Source organism: Cydia strobilella, chromosome 21 (genome assembly GCF_947568885.1).
Source record: "Cydia strobilella chromosome 21, ilCydStro3.1, whole genome shotgun sequence".
Lineage (NCBI taxonomy): Eukaryota > Metazoa > Arthropoda > Insecta > Lepidoptera > Tortricidae > Cydia > Cydia strobilella.
Genome location: NC_086061.1, coordinates 7,475,253 through 7,497,000, shown reverse-complemented (window position 1 = coordinate 7,497,000; position 21,748 = coordinate 7,475,253). Strand labels below are relative to the sequence as shown.

Below are 21,748 nucleotides of genomic sequence, written 5' to 3'. Positions count from 1 at the left end.
GGTTTCTCCGTAAATGGGCCATTTTTTATTGTCATGCCCATGTCGCATAGTGTAGCCTATATTTAGTAAAGGACTAAAATAAGGCGGCCTTCAGCGGGTGGTTAACGGACTTTAGCCACAATACAAGTTTTATAGGCATGAGATCCCGTTATTTTCAATATAAGGTCACCCATGCCGTTGCCAGTAAGACATTACACGCGCATTTGGTTATTTTGTGTCACGTAAAATAAAAACATATCAATAAAAAAAAATACTTTTGTTTCTAGGGTTCCGTAGTCGAACATACGAACAGTCATACACGGAAGAAAAAGTGACCAGCCGAGCCGGGAATCGAACCTGCGTTTTCAGCTTACGCGTAAAAAACAAATCAAAAAAATATTTCATAAAATAATTTGATTTGTTCCCTAGTTGGATAGATGGCAGCACCATCTCTCTCGCTATATCGTAATCCAGTAAAGGATTCGTATATGAGGTGCAAGGCTGCAAGCACACACAGCTCGTCCTTAGAGAAAGGCGCCTAGCCTTTCAAAAAATATAGCATAATATAGCACCAGAGAATTTGGGACGGGTATCGCCGTGGCCGGGTGGTCTAGTAGTCAGTAGGCCGAGCACATGATTGATGCGACAGTATCTCGCCGCGAGATAGACTATCCGTCTTTTACTAACTGTATGAATTAAAAGGGGACGGGTAGTCTATGTCGCGGCGAGATACTCTCACGCCAATCATGTGCTAGCCCGGCTGAAGAGGCGGGTTCGATTCCCGCCTCGGCCACCGGTGGACTTGTGGTCACTTTTTTTTTTGTTATATTAGTGTATGATATCTATTTCAGTCTACAATTTATACATATATAGTAGTGTGACTACTTAAAAAAAACAAATCAAAAAATATTTCACAAAATAATTTGCAGCCATGCTAGTTACACATAAGATAAAAACACTCCTCTCTAAAGCCTCAAAATCTATGTTTTCTAAGTTTTCAAAGCAGGAAATTAAAATTTGAAACACGTGGCCTATTTTTCATTAATAGTTTGTTTTATACCACGTCGGTGGCGAACAAGCATACGGCCCGCCGGATGGTAAGCAGTCACCGTAGCCTATGGATAGTTTCACGCACTGAGCACTAAATATCCCAAAATTGCATCCTAGTAAAGTTAAAAAATGTTTGTATTTAAAAATCAAACAAATAAAAATTGGGTTATTTCGTAGTTCCTCTACGCTTAGAGTGTAGGGACTACACAAAAAAAAGTTGCCAAAATCTAAATGCTTCTAAGATGTTTATTTTAATTTCATCAAAAGTATAGAGAATAATAATTATTGTGATGTAAGTCCTAATGCTTGCTCTAGGCCCTTTTATTTTGTAGGTCGACGTGAAGTTAAGTATTCAATCAAATAGCGAGAAAAAAATCTACGGCGTAGAGGGCACAAAGTTTAAAATAGGTAACGTTAAGTATACCAAAACATACAAAAAAAGATGAGACATACGTTGTCCTTGCATATTCATGTCACTTCAGTAGTTAAATAATACACGTATTCCAGAAAAATCACACGCGAAGAATATTTATCGGTCAAGTCACTAAGAAGAGCGGTTGCACTAATTACTGTTGACTTGCAGGGTCAAAAACAAAGTGATAATGAAAACAAATAAATGAATTTTATATATATTCAGAAAGCTGGTTTATCCGTCTTTCGAAGGCTGTGGTTGGGTGCCATGTATGGAATAATTACTTTCGGGGACATGGCCTATGGCGGTCCCATCGTGCAATGGTTTCAATAATTTCAAAAACTACCTAACTCAACTTGATTGTCACTGACGAAATATCAATATGTCGTATTTTCTATAAAAAAGGGACCTTATTGTCGATGGCGCTTACGCTATTATTAACGATGCTCCGATATAAATACAATGCCGCGCGACGCTGTGCGGCGTAAGCGCCATCGACAATAAGGTCCCTTTTCGTAGAAAATGCCCCATATTTAAATGCGTACAATAATTAATAGAGATATAACAATAGGTCAGAAAGGACGTGTAACGTCTAGACGTATTTAAATGACGTATCATAATTCATATTCATATCACCTTTATTACAAATTAATCGATTTATAATAAAGGTGATATTTATTCCTTTTTTTTGACACGAACTGTCACGTCAAGCGGTTGACAAAAATTTTCTTGCGTAAATTTTAAGATTTCAGTGTTCGAAAAGATTTCAAAATCTCCTGAAAAGCCGTCGATTAATTGTATCCACGTATGAGTAGCGACGAGTGGCGTTAGGAGTGGTGATCTAAGCGAGGACGACTTCAAGCCCGGGACCGGGACGCAGCAGCAGCGTAGCAAACGTTGCTCCGTGCAGCGTGATAATGGGTCCGTTCAGGTTCCGTGCACCGGGCGCGGGCGGCGCCGGCCATGGCGGCAAGAGCGTGGCAGCGGAGAGCCGGCCGCGATCCTGCGTTGCTACCTGGAGCCTATAGTTATCTGCCACTGCCATTGATTTCGCTACTCCGAAGCAAACTCAGTTACCGCTCAAGTACCTACTTACTTGATGGAAAAATAAACACTAAATAAATAAAATTATCCTGAATAATGAATATGAAAGAAATGTGCCATGTGTCGAATTTTTAGTGAAATGTTGTTGTGTTTTTATGACCTACCTATTTTATAATTCACCGCTTGTGTTTGTATGTAAATTTATAAGTTTAGAATTAAGTAGTTTTTATTTTATATCCCGAGATTTTAAATGTCTTCACAACCATGCATTAAGGCGTCGGATTTGCTGTATTGCCCCATTTGTGTTGATAACAAACAATACAAAGGACAGCGGGGGCTTGCCATCCATACGGGTCGCCGACATGGCAACCGTATGGTTGTCGACACCCCGCTGCCCAGCGCGTCTCAACCCGTACCATCAGACTTTGCTAGGGGCCCTACAGCAACAGTATCAACGTCACCTACAGATGCATCATCTCTCGCCAATAAATTAGGGCTTTTGAAGACCAACAACCCAGTCATAAAAAGGATACCTCGTGGTGCACGCATTACTGTTGCACGAAGCCTCACCGAGTGCGTAGCTAAGGTTGTTGCTGAAAATTCATTTCAGTCATGGGAGCGTCTACTCACGTTTCCTTACAAAGTTTTGCATGCAGATAGATCCAAGAAATCGTCACTCACCTCTCAAATAAAAAGTAATACGTTTTCTATTTCCGACTCGCCTATCATCTCGCAAGGTCGTAATATTAACACTCGCACTCCTGCAAGTTCACTAGCCTTTAAAGTTAGGTCCATCGAAAATAAACTTTCGGATGGAGACGTGGGGGGAGCTGCCCGGCTTCTTTTCTCGTGCGACGACTTAGCTACGCACTCTCCCGAGACTTACGCCGCCCTGAGGGAAAAACACCCAGTCCCCGCTGCCTCTTCGAGCCTTCCAGATCCACCCGCCGCCGACGATCCCACAGTTGTCGTGTCAGAGGACGTAGTACAGTCGGCAATATTGTCATTTCCCAACGGATCTGCCGGCGGGATGGACGGATTATCTCCCCAGCACCTTAAGGACCTAACCACTACACCTTTAGGTGACACGAGTTCTGCCCTGGTAAAGGAAATAACAGGACTTATCAATCTAATGCTTTCAGGACTCGTGCACGCCGAGATAGCCCCACTTTTGTACGGCGCCAACCTAGTAGCTCTCGCAAAAAAGGATGGTGGTATTCGCCCGATTGCTGTGGGATGCACGTTCAGGCGTTTAGCTTCAAAGCTGTGTTGTAAGAAATTTAATGATAAACTGACGCATCTCTTCAAGCCCAAGCAGCTGGGATTTGGTGTAAAAGGGGGATGTGAGGCGGCAGTTCACGCTGCACGCACGTTTTTAAGTGGTCCGGATTTCGAAATTTTTGTAAAAATAGATGTAAAAAACGCTTTTAATTCGGTCGATCGCGGTGCATTGCTGGCAGCGGTAAAAAAAGAACTGCCAGACATCTACAAATACATTTGGCAATGTTACGGAGCACCGACAAAATTGCTATTTGGAGATAACATCATTTCATCGTGCATGGGCTGCCAACAAGGGGACCCGCTTGGGCCAGCCATTTTTAGTCTAGTCATCCACCCCATCATATCAAGTTTAAATTCAAAATTCAACATATGGTATCTAGACGACGGATCTCTTGGAGGAGACGCTGTAACGGTTTTAGAAGATATATTATGTATTATAGAAAAGTTTACAGAAATCGGACTCTCACTAAATTATACCAAATGTGAAATATTTTTCCCTGAACACCTTCCTTCTGACAAGAAAGCTGACATTTTGAAAAATTTTAACGAAGTTTTACCAAATATTTCAGTCCAATCAAAATCAGATCTCACTCTTTTAGGCTCACCAATCTTTGGCGAAGCTATTGCACCTGTTATTAACTGTAAGCTAAATTTATTTCACACTACATCAGAGTTACTTTTCAAAATAAACCCGCATATGGCTCTCTTCATCATCCGTTTCTGTCTATTTACCCCAAAATTCATGTATGTGCTACGTAGCTGCCCAGTTTGGAAATTTCCCTCAATTCTTTCATCCATTGACTCCTCTCTTCAGACAACGCTATCGAAAATTTTAAATATACACTTTGATTCTAGATCATGGACCCAGGCGGTTCTCCCAATTAGGTTTGGGGGGCTCGGAGTTCGCACTTCGGCCAGCTCGGCCTTACCTGCTTTTCTGTCTTCCGTGTACGGCTCGCTGTCTCTCATCGGTGTCATTCTAAACCTTCCACAGATACTCGATGATCAGGTAGCGAGCCTCAAGGAGGCCAGAGAAGCATGGTGCCAGTCGTGCCCGAGTGCGGACATCCCAGACGCCAAGCATATTCAACGGGCGTGGGACTCCCCTCGTCTAGAGGTAGTCCATGCCTCAGTTGTAGAAAATAGCCCAGACGACTTTGAACGCGCTCGCATTCTGGCGGTTTCGGCCCCCGAGTCGGGCCACTGGTTACAGGCTCTCCCTTCCAAGGCAATAGGCACGGTTCTCGACCCAAGTAGCTTAAGGATAGCAATAGGCTTGAGGCTTGGGTCCAGAATTTGTGTTTCCCACACGTGTGCCTGCGGCAAAGGTGTGGACCAGCTGGGCCGTCATGGCCTCTCTTGCGCAAAAAGCGCCGGCCGCATGTATCGCCATGGCACTATCAACGATTTGGTCCATCGCGCGCTTGCCACCGTCTCTGTGCCTGCAGTTTTAGAACCAGTGGGCATGGCTAGAGACGACGGCAAGCGTCCCGACGGAGCCACGTTGGTGCCGTGGAAATTAGGAAGAGCCCTGGTGTGGGACGCGACGTGCATTGACACCCTTGCACAGTCCCACATCGGGGCGACCCGCATCCAGGCTGGCGCTGCGGCTGACCAGGCCCAGATTCTCAAGCGCCGCAAATACTCGACCTTAGTTAACGACTATGAGTTTGCGGCGCTCGCAATAGAGACTCTGGGTCCTTGGTCATCCGACATGAAGACATTTATGAGAGCTTTGTCGGCACGGCTGGTCGATTCCACAGGGGACCGTAGGGCCGGTGCGTACCTCTCTCAGCGTATCGCCCTAGCGGTACAGAGAGGTAACGCCGCCGGCGTAATGGGGTCCATGCCGCAGGCCGACTTGTTGGACGGGGCATTTTTTTTATGATTGGGTTTTATGTTTTAGGTTAGTTTAATTTTTATACTCTATGTTTAGGTAGTTATTTATTTAATTTTAAATTGTATTTGATAGATAATAATATATTGCACTATTAAGTAATAGTAACATGTATTCAATCCATAAAAAAAAAAAAAAAAAAAAAAAAAAATTAAATTGTTACTATCTCAGTGGAAAGTTTTGTAAGAGACTAATCACTGTCCGCGACTTTGTCCGTAGAAGTCGTTAAACTGGTGTATTCCCATCTGCCTCGCCGGGCACAGATGGGAAGAGATGCATTCATATAAATCATTCCCATTTGTCCCGGCCTGATGTATGGCGGCGGTCACGTGAACGGGGACAAATTGGAGTACAACGTTAAAATGTCCCCACTTGTTATTCCCATACTAAACCCTCATTGGCACGCATTTAGGAGATTAATTTTTATTATATTAAATGTATCCTATTTTATAACAATTTAAAAACTATGTGTGCCATAATCATAACATAATTCAGTCAAATTCTACAATCAGTAGACGATTATGTAAAATAATTTTCAGGGAGACATTTTTAATTTGGAATAATAACGTACCTACTTATTACACGGGGGCCTAGCCAAGATCACAATCGTACATCGAAAAACGCCAAACCTAAATAAAAATAAGTATATCGATATGACAGACGTGACTATCCATACATTATTTAAGGTGCAGTAGGTTCAGAAAACGGAGTTTTTAAAAAGTCGTAGCGCTTTTTTGGATCACAATACGGCTGCGATAAATTTAATTAGCAATCTTGAGGCCTTTCTCGAGAGACTTTATCCATTATATTATAATCCTTAGTTTTTGACTTTCGCTCAAAAAAATCACGAACATAGGTCTAAAATGCACCTTAAAAAGTTGTAACAAATTATGCAAAAAGCTAAAAATATGAAACTTGCCTCAAAAAATCGGCAATACCATGTTTAAGGGAACGTATCGATTACTTTTGTTTCATTATCCGCGCTCCCGGGCACGCTCTTCCAGCTCTCGCACGCTTACGCTCAGTGAGAATGAGAGAAGAACACGAATTACTAAACTAGTCCTACTCCGTGGAGAAGAACACTAACCTACTGGGCCTTAAGTTTCGACTGGCGTTTTCTAACAATTGTCATTTTGGTTAACCGCTAGAAAATGCAAGTGAAAGAATTCTTAGATTTTCGCGGTACGAGTTATTTTCATAGTGCATGGGTCGAGGTTGATTTACGGTTAATGTGTATTGTGTTTGAAACAATGCTATTATCTAGATTCTAGACATTTGCCCTCAGGCGGTATCTACTTACAACCTGACGTTTTAAACTAGGATGTCATTATGTGCTAGGTTAGATATAAGTCTTATGTAACATGATATAATGTTGATATTCCTATACACTTAGCAATTATTAACCTGTGAATAAATATCAGATTCAGGTGTCAAGCGTTGATATTTGGTTGATATAAAGGCCATGGTCACAGGGCGGACACCTACGGAAATCGGTTTAAGAGGTTATCGCACTGATGCGAATTCACACGCACGTTGTGCACGTTGCTCTGGTTTATGAGCGTGACAGCGATATGCACGTAAATAGCGTTGTCTCACTCGCACACCGGAGGGACGTGCGAATTCGTATTAAATGTGAATATCATCTTAGTGTTTAGGTATGTTACGCATTAATGTGTGCGTAAGTTTTTTAGGGCAGGCAGTTGATGTAGGTATTTTTTGCGTAAACAGAAAAAATGTTATACGTAGGTTGAATGATTTGTTTATTCTCGTATTCAACGTATGAAAGTGGCCCCTTAAACGTCAAATTCCTATGAACATAATGACGTTAAACTTTTTTTTGGGGTGGGGCAGCTTATTTTTAGGGTTCCGTACCTCAAAAGGAAAAAACCTTATAGGATCACTCGTGCGTCTGTCTGTCTGTCCGTCTGTCACAGCCTATTTTCTCCGAAACTACTGAACCAATTAAGTTAAAATTTGGTACACATATGTAAGTTTGTGACCCAAAGATGGACATGTAACGTAAACATATTAATTCTAAACACGGGGGCCACTTTTGGGGGGTAAATGAGAAAATTAAAAAATAAAGTTTGTCAATCTATATCGTGTTACATATCAAATGAAAGAGCTCATTGTGAGAATCTCAAATATATTTTTCGTATAATTAAGATAAATAGTTTAGAAGTTATTCAAGAAAATAGGCAAGAAATGACCATTCCCCCCTTTATCTCCGAAACTACTGGATCAAAAATTTTGAAACTAATACACAAAATAGATCTTTACCTATAGATCACCGGAAAACCTATTAGAAATGTGCAGTCAAGCTTGAGTCGGACTTAATTACTTAGTTTTTGATATGACCCCTACGGGTTTTTTAAAGACATTTCACATAAAAAATACATTGTTTAAATTGTGTAATGTACGGAACCCTTGGAACGCGAGTCCGACTCGCACTTGGCCGGTTTTTTTTTTACGTTGATTTAATACTTAGTTTTTTTACTTTATCTCAACTTCTCAACTAAAGGGGTGCTAAACCACTTTTTTTTTGTTACATATATGAAAACCAAAACAAACGGGCCAAGTGCGAGTCGGACTCGCGCACGAAGGGTTCCGTACCATTACGCAAAAAACGGCAAAAAAATCAAAATCTAAACCATTTTGCATTGACATAAGGGCAGCATACTCTGATAGATCATTAGTTAAGTATTAACTTGCAATCATTTCATCACATCGAGCTGAAATTAAATCATGCTATCTCCCCACTCCCCAACAGGATGTTGTGATCGGAAACAATCTTTGTATCGTACTTATACAGGATGACTCACAAGGGTCTTTTAATGTTTTATTTAAAGTGCTTTGTGGTAGCTTCGAAAGCGAGGCAATTTTGACCGATTGCTAATCACTACACCTTATAAAACAAAGTCCCCGCCGCGTCTGTCGGCATGTTTGTATGTTCGCGATAAACTCAAGTACTGAACGGATTTTCATGCGATTTTCACCTATCAATAGAGTGATTCTTGAGGTAGGTTTACGTGTATAATTGGTTAAGGTTTTGTGTATCCCGTGCGAAGCCGGGGCTGATGGTCGCTAGTACCTACTACCTTAAAAGCATAACAAGCACTTTCGTTTTAGTAGCATAAGTGTTACCAAAGTATGAAGTATTTTAGTAGATATTAGCAGTTTTCAAAATAAACCCGTTTTGAAGTTATTCCAAATACCCCAATGCACTTTAGGTCAATCAACCAGAAAGGGTGAGGTACCTATTTTTTTTTCTAATCAAATTTGTAAGTATAAATCATTCTTTGTAAAAAAAACGAAATAAATAAATAAATTAATATAGAATAAATTATAATCCGACGAATCGTGAACCGGACTTCTTAAGATAGTTCCATTAATCTAAAAAAATATAGGGCCCCCTTTTATATAAGAACCGTGTTTTTTTCGGCGTGTTTTTTTCGTAGGTATTTTATAAGGCTGCATAACTAAATACCTACTTGCACCTTACCAGCATTCATTGTACCTCTTTAAATCATACGTTTTGAATTAAAACTGAAAAGCTTTATTTTTACATCTTTGGTCGAATATAGAATAAAAACCGGCCAAGTGCGAGTCGGACTCGCGCACGAAGGGTTCCGTACCATTACGGAAAAAAACAGCAAAAAAATCACGTTTGTTGTATGGGAGCCCCATTTAAATATTTGTATTATTCTGTTTTTAGTATTTGTTGTTATAGCGGCAACAGAAATACATCATCTGTGAAAATTTCAACTGTCTAGCTATCACGGTTCATGAGATACAGCCTGGTGACAGACAGACAGACAGACGGACAGCGGAGTCTTAGTAATAGGGTCCCGTTTTTACCCTTTGGGTACGGAACCCTAAAAACTACAGACACTATTTAGATAGATTTTAATACTCATATTTTTGATGGCTATAATACAGTGAAACTCAGGTTTCACTGTACTATATTGCTAGCTAGATGTTGTTAGGAAGTGAGGTGGTGATTGTAATAAGATTGATTTTAGATCGCGCAATTTTTTGTATTATATTTACAAATGAGTGTTGCTTGTTCTACGATTAATTGCTGACTGAAGTATGTTTACGGAAAATACTTAGTAAAATTCGATGTGCATGTGTGCGTGGGCTATTCACACATATAATATTTATTAAATGGCTGTAGCAAAAGGATTTAGCATAATGGAAGTCACCAAAGTTCAGAGCGGCTTGAATTGTGCGTACACGCACTTGTCCCATTTTTTGTACATCCGGCATCTTTATCTCCCGTCCATTGCCCGTCCGATGCACCGTGACCCCACACACACACATCGCATACACACAAGCATATGGCACTCATCACGCGAGTGATGCGTTCGCGACGCCTTTTAAAAATGTAATAATTAATTACATTACATTTACAGTTTAATTACACAAATAAACGATAATTTATTTAGATATATTTTTATATAACGGTTAATTTAATAAGAGGCGAAAAATTTATAACAACTAGTTTTAAGAAAAGTTCGAAACAGCAGGGTACCTACGAATAAAGAAGCGTTGAAATACGAATGCAATATACTTAGATGTGAAGAATATATAACTTAAAGACAATTTTTTTAATGTACTTACACTATTAGTAAGTGTTGTGACGAAGCCAGTGATCGTGAGTTTGTGTTCACCTGAAAATTATGGTTTCTGAATAAAATATAGTTATCAGTAAAAAAAACTTAAAAAAGTTTTTTTATGGAGTACCATCGCGCCCACACTGTTAACAACTGTCTATCGGTGGACCTTATTATAAAAGGCATAAGGGCCACCGATGGACAAAGAGTGTTGCTGTGTGGTACTTCGGGCAATTCAAGGATTTCACTGACCTGTCATTAGTACTAGTGTCATAGGAGCAACACATTTTCTGTCAAATTTGCAATGACGCCCCAATTTTACCCTCGATCTGAACGAATGGATATGAGTGCATCCCACGAGCACACCTTGCTCTTGCTACGAGATAACAGTTTCATAATACGATAGCCTGCGACCCGGCTATCACCATGTCGCTACATTACATTTGGAAGAGATCGCTTTTTATCGATAAGACCGCCTGTTGTTACCTGGTTTTATTTTTCTTTAAAAATTTCTTTGTAGTTTTACATGTATGTAAAATGTATAATTTTGGTGCAATAAAGAATATTTACTTACTTACGGAGAGCACGTAAAAGTCAGCTAAGAAATCGAATTTCGGTAGCTTAAAAAAATTTAAATAGGTATTTGAATGATTATGTACTTAAGGGTTAACAACTATATGACAACAAATATTAAAAATCATACGCTTTACAATATTAGGTGCCAATTTATTATTTTAGACGCCAGACTAAAATAATTTATTTCAGTTCCTTGTTCATTTTTTTGGTCGCTTGAATTTGCTGCCGTTTTTTTAATAATATGATGCTTATATTTGGGGCTAATATATATTTTTTGGCGCTCAATTCTTAATACACAGCCTTATTATATTATTACATGCCCAATGAAAGTTCCTGTTTAACAGTGTTGGCTGAACGTTAATTGAAATTAACCATTAACCAGTACAAATTGAACCGTAAACCATAACGGTTTACGTTTCAATTTGTACTGCTGCGTGCTGGTTAGTGGCAACGCCAGAGGAGCGATGACGTGCTATAAATATAGTCCATATTTCTGTCAATGTGGAACATAACTTACCAAGTTTTTTTTTTCTTTTCAGTGGAATACGTGGACACAGAATACAGCTTATGGCTGACATGGTTCCTCATGCCTGTGGTGGTCACATTTCTCCTGCCAGCCGTCATCATACTACTGATATACGTCAGCGCCATCATCTTCCACCTCTACAGGCTTTACAGGTACCTCTATCAGAGAACGGAGTTTTTGAAAAGTCGTAAAGCTTTTTTAGATCACAATTCGGGTTAAAAATCGAATTAGCAATCTTGAGGCCTTTCTCTGAGGGACTTGAGCGATTCGAATCCTGAGTTTTTGACTTCCGCTCGATATAAAAAAACACGAATATATATACATAGGTAGGTCTAAAATGCATTGAAATTAATTGCTTTTTTTTACAATCCACAACTACCGCGGGAATAATATATTTACTTAGGCCTTTTTACCCTTCAGTACACCTGCATGAAATAAGATCTTTTTCGAGCAAGTGTGATGAAAAAGCGATTGACGTTTTAACATAAAATTGTTCTGTGTAGGTAATAATAATAAATTAAACTAAATTACTAAACTTAACTAAATTAATTATTTATTCGGTAGGTATACAAAAATACAAAATACAAATACAAAATACCTACCAAACAAAGTGATAACTATCTTTATAAATAACCGCCTTATTTAATACACAAGTTAGGGAACAAATCAAATTATTTTATTAAATATTTTTGATTTGTGTTTTTAATAAGTAGTCACACTACTATAAATAATTATAAACTGAAATAGATGTCATATATTCAAGAAAAAGTGACGAAGCCCTCCAGTGGTGAAGGCCGGATTCGAACCGGTGTTTTTAGTAATCCGGGCTAACGCCTTGAACCCCTGGGCCACCTCGCCACGGCGGAATCGGTCCCAATTTCTGGAGGGCTTCGTCACTTTTTCTTTAATATATGACAACTATTTCAGTTTATAACCGCCTTCATTTTAAGTTTTCCTCAGATACGTAAAATCATGTTGCGTAACATAAACAAAAACATAATTAAATTAATCTTTAACGGAAAATAACACCTTCACAACAACTGATTAAATCATTTATAGCATAGGTGCAATCATTAAAAATAGCTCAAACACGCATAAAATACAGTGTTTATTTCTCTTAAGGTGTTCCGTTGATTATTTTATGATTTTCTTCAGTAATTTTACTCCGCAAAATGATGCTTCAAAATACCTTACCATGATGATGGTATCCTGTTATCCCTCATCAACGACATAGGGCTCTCAGAATAGATTTCCATTGTTCACGGTTCAGCGCGGCCCCCTACAGCTCCGCCCAGCCGAGGCCAACTGATTATTTTTTATTTATTTATTTAATAAAATACAGATTATTCTTACAATAATCCCCGTAAATAGCCCCGCAAAACTCAATAAAGAGTTTGACTGTGGGGTCATCAGTCTCTAGTTACATATGTACTTAACTTAATTATATAGTAGTGCAATTACTACAAAATATTAAAGTAGTGTATTTTTAACATAGATTTACATTTAGACTTCTTATTTTCACATCTTATGGCTTCGGGCAAACTATTAAGTAAATATGGAATTCTTTTCCTAAGGGTTCTATCCCCGTAGTAGTTATTAATTCTATGATTAATAACTACTATTAATTCTATGATGTAGCCTCCTTTTCCACTGTGCGCCTCCAGGTGGTACGTGGGCGACCTTAATCCCTTCTCCAGGGTAAATACCTTACTATAGATTTGCTAAAACATTTGCGAGTTCCCTCGAATTTCCCGGATCATATCCTGCCCTGAATACACACTAAGGAACGGTACCTTAACAAACCAAAAAAAAAAACAAATGTCTTCAAGATATCGTGATAAATGCCAAACAAGTAATTAAGATAAAAACTTTAATTAAAAAAAAAATGTTTAACATACATATACATAATCTGAGCATGAGTTGTCAACACGTCTAGAGTGATTTCCTAAAGGTAACTATGGATAAAAATAATTGGCTGAATCTCACAATTCTGTGCTAACCTAATAAGTCTCCATCGCGTCCATACATACATACTACCTTTTAAAACTAACTTTACTATAGGGCCAGGGCTATTGCTATATGAACTCTACCACATTGTGTTAAGATTCATTATCGCTAGGCCGGACCACAGGTTTGACTTTGGACGTCTGGCGATAGAAACGTCCGTGTCAAATTCATTACGGAAACTGGAGTACCTAACTACCCAAAGGTGACAGATATGGCGATATGTCGGTGATTTACCTCTTGGACACAGGTTTAACAAACGTGATCGAGAGAAATGACTTGGTTTTTATTTAGCCGTATTATACAGGGTGGCTTAAAAATAAGTGCATTCCCGTTGCCACGGAGGTTTTGGGATTATACTAAGCAATTTTTACTATGGTACCGACCACGAACACGCGAAAAAAAAAAAACTCTCCCATAGAAAATGGACCAGCCAAAATGTATGAAACAGCTAAATTTTGTTTCGCGATTTCGTGGTTGGTCCCATAGTAAAAGTTGCTCAGTATAATCCCAAAACCTCCCTGGCAACCGGAATGCACTTATTTTTTTGCAAGCTCCTGAGAAGTACCTAACCATGAGGTTAAAAATAATACACTTTTGCGTAAAGTTTTAAGGTGCAGTAGGTGAAAAGTCGTAGCGCTTTTTTAGATCACAATACCGTTGCTAAAAATTTTACAAACATGCCCGAGGATTATCCCGTGAAATTGACAACTCTATATATTATCAGGTTGCGGGTGGTGGATGGGGTCCAGAACGACTGGCGGCAAGCGGCGAGCCTCGCGGTCTGCGCGCTATGGGACGCCCACGGGTGGCTGTGGCATGGTAAACATTATATTATATTATCTAGAGTCCTAGACACGCGGCAGCGTGTCAAGCCAAGTTCAACAGCAGAGTACTGGCGACGCAGCTGCCGTGTGTTATATTATTACACGTACCATGTGGAGCCACTTTTGACCCCTAACGTAACTCAAAATTTATTGAACATATGAAATTTGGTTTACGGTTCCAAAAAAACACATTTTTTTGAAGTGTGACAATAAATACACGAATCATATAACAAAAACACCGTCATCAATTTTGAAGATTCGTCACTAGTATTGAATTGAAAGAGTTAGAGGACCCCGAAGGATTTTGTATTACGAAGTTCCAACCTCTATAAAATAAAATAAAAATAAAATTATTTAATTCAGACTTTAAAAAATCCATATTTTGTTAGTAATACTTAAACTAGGGAACCTATAAACATATAAATAGGGAATCTATGCCCGAACCCAGAAAACTTTATATGTACAAGACAGGTCTACCGTTTAACTGAGGCGGTTGGTAAGAAATTGTTGTGGTCTGCTACGAACTGATTGAAGGCTTGGCTGCCAGAAGCTGTATTATGTTAAGTATATAAAAATACAAATATAAACTAGTTTCAGTCCCAAAACTACCTTCAACTAAAAAATCACCGCGCAACTTCTGTACCAACCGCCTGAGATAAAGTGGTATTGTTCCTAAAGATCACCAAGAACACAAAGTTAAAATCCTTCGGGTTGAGTCTGAATCGGGTGTGTAATGTTTAATGACATTTTTGTTATATTATATTTTCATATAACGTAATACTTTATATAATTTCATCAATTATAATAAATACATATATTGTATAACCATTTTTAGCATATTATATTTAAGAATAACGTAACATTTTACATACTTATTATAACTAGTACGCAGGCCTTACAATTAAATGCAAATTATCCTAGTGTAACGCCCGACGAAAAAGAATAGCACGATTTATCTCAGAACAAACTAAGAAATGTGTTCATTATTATAATTTTTTTCAACCTAACTTAACCAATTTATGTCATGCAACTATTATGCCACACAAATAATTATGTGATATCACTTGTTATAACAAATAATATGCTTTAGAGTATGTAATAATTATGGCAGTATATATTAGACGAAGTGTAAATATGCCTTATGACCATTATACCAATAATTACATTATGTGTACCGTTAATTAGGTATTACGGTTGTATGCCATTTATTACGTTATTCAAAGTAACGATATACCAAACTATAATATATGAAAAGTAATTATAACAAATGTAATGCACCCGTCTGAATCACAGATAAGTAGTACGTTAAGACACAAACACATTAATCTTCATGTTCTCGTATTTAAATTACAATTTCTTTTCAAAATCTCCAGGTTACGACATCCAAGGCATCGAAAACATCCCAAACGGGCCGTTCCTAGTGATCTACTACCACGGTGCGCTGCCCATCGACATGTATTACTTCACCGCACGCATGCTGCTCTTCAAGAGATTGCACATACACACAGTAGCTGATCGGTTCATGTTCAAGATACCTGGTGAGTGCTAGAAACGAAAGAGCAGACCGATAGAAAAGGAAGCCCGCAATGCGGGGCTTCATCCGTTCCGCCGTTTCTATTGATCTACTACCACGGCGCGCTGCCTATCGACATGTATTACTTTATCACATGGTGCTGTGCAAGAGGCAAAAGGTTGCACATACAAGGAGTTTCATTGCTCTTTGAACAGTCTTATATCTTGAAATGAAACTACATATTTTTTCGGATTAAATTCATTATTTTTATTTTATTATTTAAAGAGTACTAACAGCTACAAAACAGGCGATTATACGCGATGTAATCCGTTTAAATAGTTTTATTTCATGAATAACGTTTATCGCGGTAACCAAAGACAATATTAGTCTTATAACTGTTTACACCGTGGCCGATGGTTCATGTTCAAGATGTTAGATGAGTGCAGTCAGGTACCTGGTGATCTACCCCTTTGGCTCCCTATTTGTTGTTCAAAAGGAACATAAGCATCGCTGATCGGTTCATGTTCAAGATACTATGAATAAAATGAGTGCTAGAAAAGGAGCCATTTGTAAGAGGGAACCCGCAAAGCGAGGCTTCGACACACTTTAAGCAGCTTTATATTTGTTATGGTGTGCAAGGGGCTTTATTAGGTTTTTTAGGAATTATTAGATCAGGGCAAAGCGATTGGATATAGAAGCCCGCAAAGCGGCGCTTCGTCGAATATTAGTTTAAGAGTATTGCCAACATATTTATGATCTGCATCGAGCGGGCTTTGTCGCATTTCTCAACTGGTTCTTACCAGAACTAGAAAAATATTCGCCAAACGTCAGGCCAGTTTGGTTTACAGAAATATAAGATGTTTTTGATCTTCAACAGCTTATTTTCTTTTCAAGGCTGGAAAACACTTTTGGAAGGCCTGTGCGTGATTCCCGGCACCGTGGGCGAATGCGTGGCGGTGCTGCAGAAGGGAAACCCGCTGGCCATCTCCCCTGGAGGGGTGTACGAGGCGCAGTTCGGAGACCACACCTATAAATTATATTGGAAGAATAGGCTTGGTTTTGCGCGTGTCGCTATACAGGCTAAAGTGGTTAGTATCATAGCAAACTTTCCTGTAATTTCTGTTGAGCTGCCCCTATCCTCCTAAGTCCCAGAGTTTTTAATTTGAAACCTGCTTTTATTCCATCATAGTTCAAAATTCGAGTTTGATTTTGTCCTTTTAAAAGGACAAGCATTCCCGTACTCAAAACCCCAGGGTATGATGATATATGATGATTAAATATGACCCCGGCAATCAACAATCAGAAATTTCTCAGATACCTACTGTCACAATCGGTACTACATATTAACGTATTTTTTTAATTCAGCAAATTTGGCTATTGCCATAATAATTACTAATTACTTAAGTCCTTTTTAGGGTTCCGTACCGAAAAGGTACACAAGGAACCGTCAGTCTGTCTGTCACATTGCTAAATATCTCGAGAACTACTGAAGCTATCGATTTAAAATTTGGAATAGTTATGAACAACACTATCCCAAACACATTGAGTGTAATTTTTTTTATTTTTTCTTATTAATTATGGAAAATGCTCAATATAAAGAGAAAACATTAAAAAACATTTTTTTTCATAGTGAAAAATAAAAAATACTTATGAAGGAAAATGAGAAAAAATACTATCCCCATTATCTCCGATATTCGTATACTTCTGGTCAAAAGTTTTTCGTGATTATAGTTACATGAGAAAATTGAAAGTTTGTACGAAATCCTCGGTGTGCCAGTTAAACGAACTCGCACCTGACCGGTTTTTTTTTAAATTTCCAGCCAATAATCCCAATGGTGACCCGCAACGTCCGCGAGGCGTTTCGCACGGTCGGCTGGCTGCGCGGCGCGTGCCGTCGCCTGTACGCGGCTACACGCGTCCCTCTCGCACCCGTGTATGGGGGGTTCCCTGTGAAGTTGGTCACACACTTGGGGAAGCCGATCGAGTACGACCCGAGTTTGACGCCGGAGCAGTTAGCTAAGAAGGTAAGACACGTATAAAGTCTACACGCGTCCCTTTCCCACCCATGTACGGGGGGTTCCCTGTGAAGTTAGTTACACACTTGGGGAAGCCGATCGAGTACGACCCGAGTGTGACGCCTCGCCTGAGCACTTGGCTCAAGTATAAGAGGCCGTTAAGATTAAAATACATAATTCCTATTACAGGTATCAAAAGCGATAGAGGACCTAGTGGAAGAGCACCAAACCGTCCCGGGCAACATCCTCCGAGCCCTCACCGAGAGGATCGTGGACCTGCCGAAGCGGAGGCCGGAGCCCCGCCGCAACGGCAAGTGCCCCGCCGGCGTCAGCCCTACGGCAGACGGGAAAACTAAAGTCTCATAAAACTGGTAGTATATTTAGGGTTATATTAAGTAGAGCACACTGGCTTAACCCCTCAAATCACAGTTCTGCCAAAAAAACCTTGAGGGTTTTTAAAAATGATTTGTATAATCGCTTTAAAACGAGGGGTTGTTATTAGGGTTGTCTTTAAAAGTAACGTACGTTAAAATTTCATTTGACATTTTCTCTTTAAGACGAAAGGGGACGACTGCCCTGAAATCGCCTTTCCGTACAAACGTAGTCTCAATTTTCCTCTCTGGATATTTACATTATTGAAAACATTTTTACAAAAGTTGTGTACTTTAATCATAGCATTCATAGCTATGCCCGACCGTGTGATTTTTTAAAGATTTTTATTATTATTATAAGAGCATTTAAAAATTTGTATGAAACCTGTTTTTAGCTCCTAACTTTTATAATAATTCAAAATACTAAAAAATATTCAGCGGTCCGGTCATAGGCTAAAATACATAAAATTCTGTAAAAAATATTTTCCATAATGTCAATATCCAGGGAGGAAAATGACGACTACGTTTGTATGGAGAAACAATCGTCCCCTTTCCTGTTAAGTTTAATAACAACTGTGACGTTTTCTGACAAACATGTTATTTGCCTGCCTTAATTGTCTCTCAAAAACAAATATACAAAGTAAACGGCTGCCTAGTCTAGTTGGTTTGGGGCCAGGACGATCTGCGTAAAACAAATATTTATTAATATATATTTATTTAAATACCCCGGCCATTTTCATAGTACTGTAAAACCACCCAACTGTGAAATTTGTCATTTGAAAAGTGTTACATCTGTTACAGAATGAAGAGAGACATATCATATTATTTTGATTGAGTTATTTACTTGTTTCAATAAATTAAAATGTTAGTTATATCAATACATTCGTGTCTTAGAATATGTGTGTGCTCTTTAATAAGTGTATATTTTGTAGATATACTAGCCGTAAGACAGATTTTTATTTTTTGCCGATTATTTCCTTAGATTTCGAAAATATTGGTTGGTTTGAAGAGGTTGGGCCGAATGCCTACGAGATCACAACTTGTTTCAAATAAATATATGTAATTTTTCGTTGGGTTACGAAAATTATATACGTGTTCGTAACTCAGTGGAAGAGTTTTAGGACATAGGGTGGAATTGCACTATATTGTACAAAATAGGGAAATCTTATCTACGCACCAAATTTTATCGAAATCTAAGTCGACCATAATGAAAAATCGGCTCATGAATGAAAAGTTCTTCGTCAAAATGTATAAATAAGTTTTGTGTGTGTATATTTTTGAGTTCTTTTTTTGCTTTTTGTAGGAGAGGCTTAGAACTTGGAGGATATAATCAAATACGCCTTGTCTGTAATTTTCTGTACAAAACAGTCTGCCGATTTTTGCGGAGGAGGGGCACGTCAAATGTATACGTTACGTAAAAATAACCATGTCAGATAAACGTCAGTCCATACAGTGTCTATGACCATTGGTCATAGAGTTTCGACAGAGGGGAACGCGTATTAATGGCTACTCCGTTTGGTTATATCCTCCAAGGCTTAGAATGAATGACTGTATTAATTCAGATAGATTTGCCTAAGTTTAGATTATGTAGTACTTATACGTGTAAATGAGTGTTATGTTAGTTGTATTTACTCCTTTATTTCATTTATTTAAAAGGCTCTCGGTCCTAGCTATAGTACCCTACCCACTTATTCAGTTTCATGGAGGTCTAGCAGGCTAAGGAAGATGTGACCCCTGTGAGGAATAGCGAGGTTAATTTTCCCATACGTTAGGTAACACATGAAAAGTGCAAATAGAGCGTAAATTTTGATATTTTAATATTGTTGACAACTGATTGTATGGGAAACTTAGTTATGATATAATAGCACTATCAGTGCCAAGTCCATATAAAAATAGAAACCGCATAGCGGGCAGTAAGTGTTAAAGGCCAGTGCACACCGGCTGCGTGTGCGTGCGCTATAATGTTAGAGCCGTGCACGCACTTGTAACGCAAGCGGTGTCGGCTGTCATAATGATCCGTATATTACAACGCGCACGTAGCCGGTGTGCACGGGCCTTTAAGAACATACCTAGGTACCTATTTTAAATAAGTAATGATAATGTTACATTTCTTCCATATTAAACTCGTAATATTATCAGTGAATATTTTTATGATGCTACTTAAATAGGTCCCTAGATTTGTAAAGGGTCATCTTATGATTAGTACTTTATTTATATAAAATTATTGTGCCTAATGTGTATCTCGTTTAGCCCCCAGCTATACATATATACGCAAAATAGCTACTTAATACAATATAGGTTCATATTTAACTATGTATGTAAAAATATATAAGAAAACTAGGTACAAATATATAAGTATGGCAAACTCAGCATTTTAAATGTTTAGAGAACGTGGAGTTTATGGCGCTATTATACTAGTCTTATCATGGCGATTTGACATAAATTAATAAAGTCGTTCTCCACCATTAAGGACTCTACAGACCCTGCAGCAAATCGCATGCGATTTTTAATACCTATTGCGGCTTTTGACCGATTAATTAGACTCATTGAACCAACATAGCCGGCAATGTAGTAGGCTGCAAAGTTAAGTAACCCCCCCTGCGAACAAATTTCTATGCAGGGGTCAGGGGGCAGGGGAGGGGGGGTCACTCAACTCTGCAGCTTACTGTACATGTCTAAAATCGCATGCAATTTGTTGCAAGGTGAGTCTTATACTTATATTGACTGAATCTGACTAATGTAATTGCGCCTTTAGTTGCATTTTTGGATATATTCCATATTAGGACTGTATTTTCATTCCTTTAAAATTATTTTAGAATATTAGGACCATGTAAGAACATTGTTCAAAATGTTTGGACATATCAAATATGTATAAATTTCGTTTTTTATTTATATTATTACGTCACAATATTTTTTGTAGGTAGAGTTTTTATACGTTTAATCAGTTCATTGACACAGTAAATGAGTATTTTTACTGTCATAACCAATATCAAGTTGATGTAGAAAAACCGTACTTTTGTTATTAATAAAAAAATATCTAATTTTTTGTATTATAAAACATTTAATAACAAAATATGCATTTTCTTTAAATTCCTATAGAATAAATTTATCGATAATTTCAAATTTTAAAGGATTTTTTTAACCATGTTGCCATTACGATTATATTAGGTTGTTCATAAAATGAAACTTAGGGCCGGTGCACACCGTGCGTTAAAATGTTGGAGCCGTGCACGCACACGTCACGCAAGCGGTGTGCCATCTCTCGATCTCTCCCGCCGCGTTATGCCGCCGTATTTATTAAATATTCGATCTGGTAACAATGTAACTATTGGAGATTATTTCTTTCTAGAATTATGCATGCATTTTTATGTGTTTGACGCAAATAAATAAATGAAATGAAATTCACTGTTTGTTTCAGGTGTAACCCAGATTTTTATAATGCATTTTATAATGCGTTCTTTAAATAGTCAAAATATCAAAATAATAATTGTTTTTAGTAGAAAGTTAACTATAACTTAACACTAGTCCTACCGAAGTTTCGGTCTCGGCAAAAAAATCATGTTCCCGCCGAAGGTTCGGTTTCGACCAAATACTGACTAGCCTTGAGGCCGCGCCTAATCTTACAACCTTCGCCCGA

At 38.5% G+C, this 21,748-nt stretch overlaps 1 protein-coding gene across 2 annotated transcripts in view; it reads left to right on the top strand.

Moving 5' to 3' along the window:
- The window catches only part of LOC134751116 (DGAT1/2-independent enzyme synthesizing storage lipids), a 44,220-nt gene extending 23,296 nt beyond the window's left edge, over positions 1 to 20,924 (top strand). For both annotated transcript variants that reach the window (XM_063686470.1, XM_063686469.1), the window contains exons 2-7: positions 11,395 to 11,533; positions 14,113 to 14,207; positions 15,586 to 15,750; positions 16,620 to 16,813; positions 17,546 to 17,749; positions 17,930 to 20,924. In XM_063686470.1, the coding sequence (XP_063542540.1) occupies positions 11,395 to 11,533; positions 14,113 to 14,207; positions 15,586 to 15,750; positions 16,620 to 16,813; positions 17,546 to 17,749; positions 17,930 to 18,106 (974 nt within the window). In that variant the 3' untranslated portion in view covers positions 18,107 to 20,924. The remainder of the gene's footprint in view (positions 1 to 11,394; positions 11,534 to 14,112; positions 14,208 to 15,585; positions 15,751 to 16,619; positions 16,814 to 17,545; positions 17,750 to 17,929) is intronic.
- Positions 20,925 to 21,748: the final 824 nt, after the last annotated feature.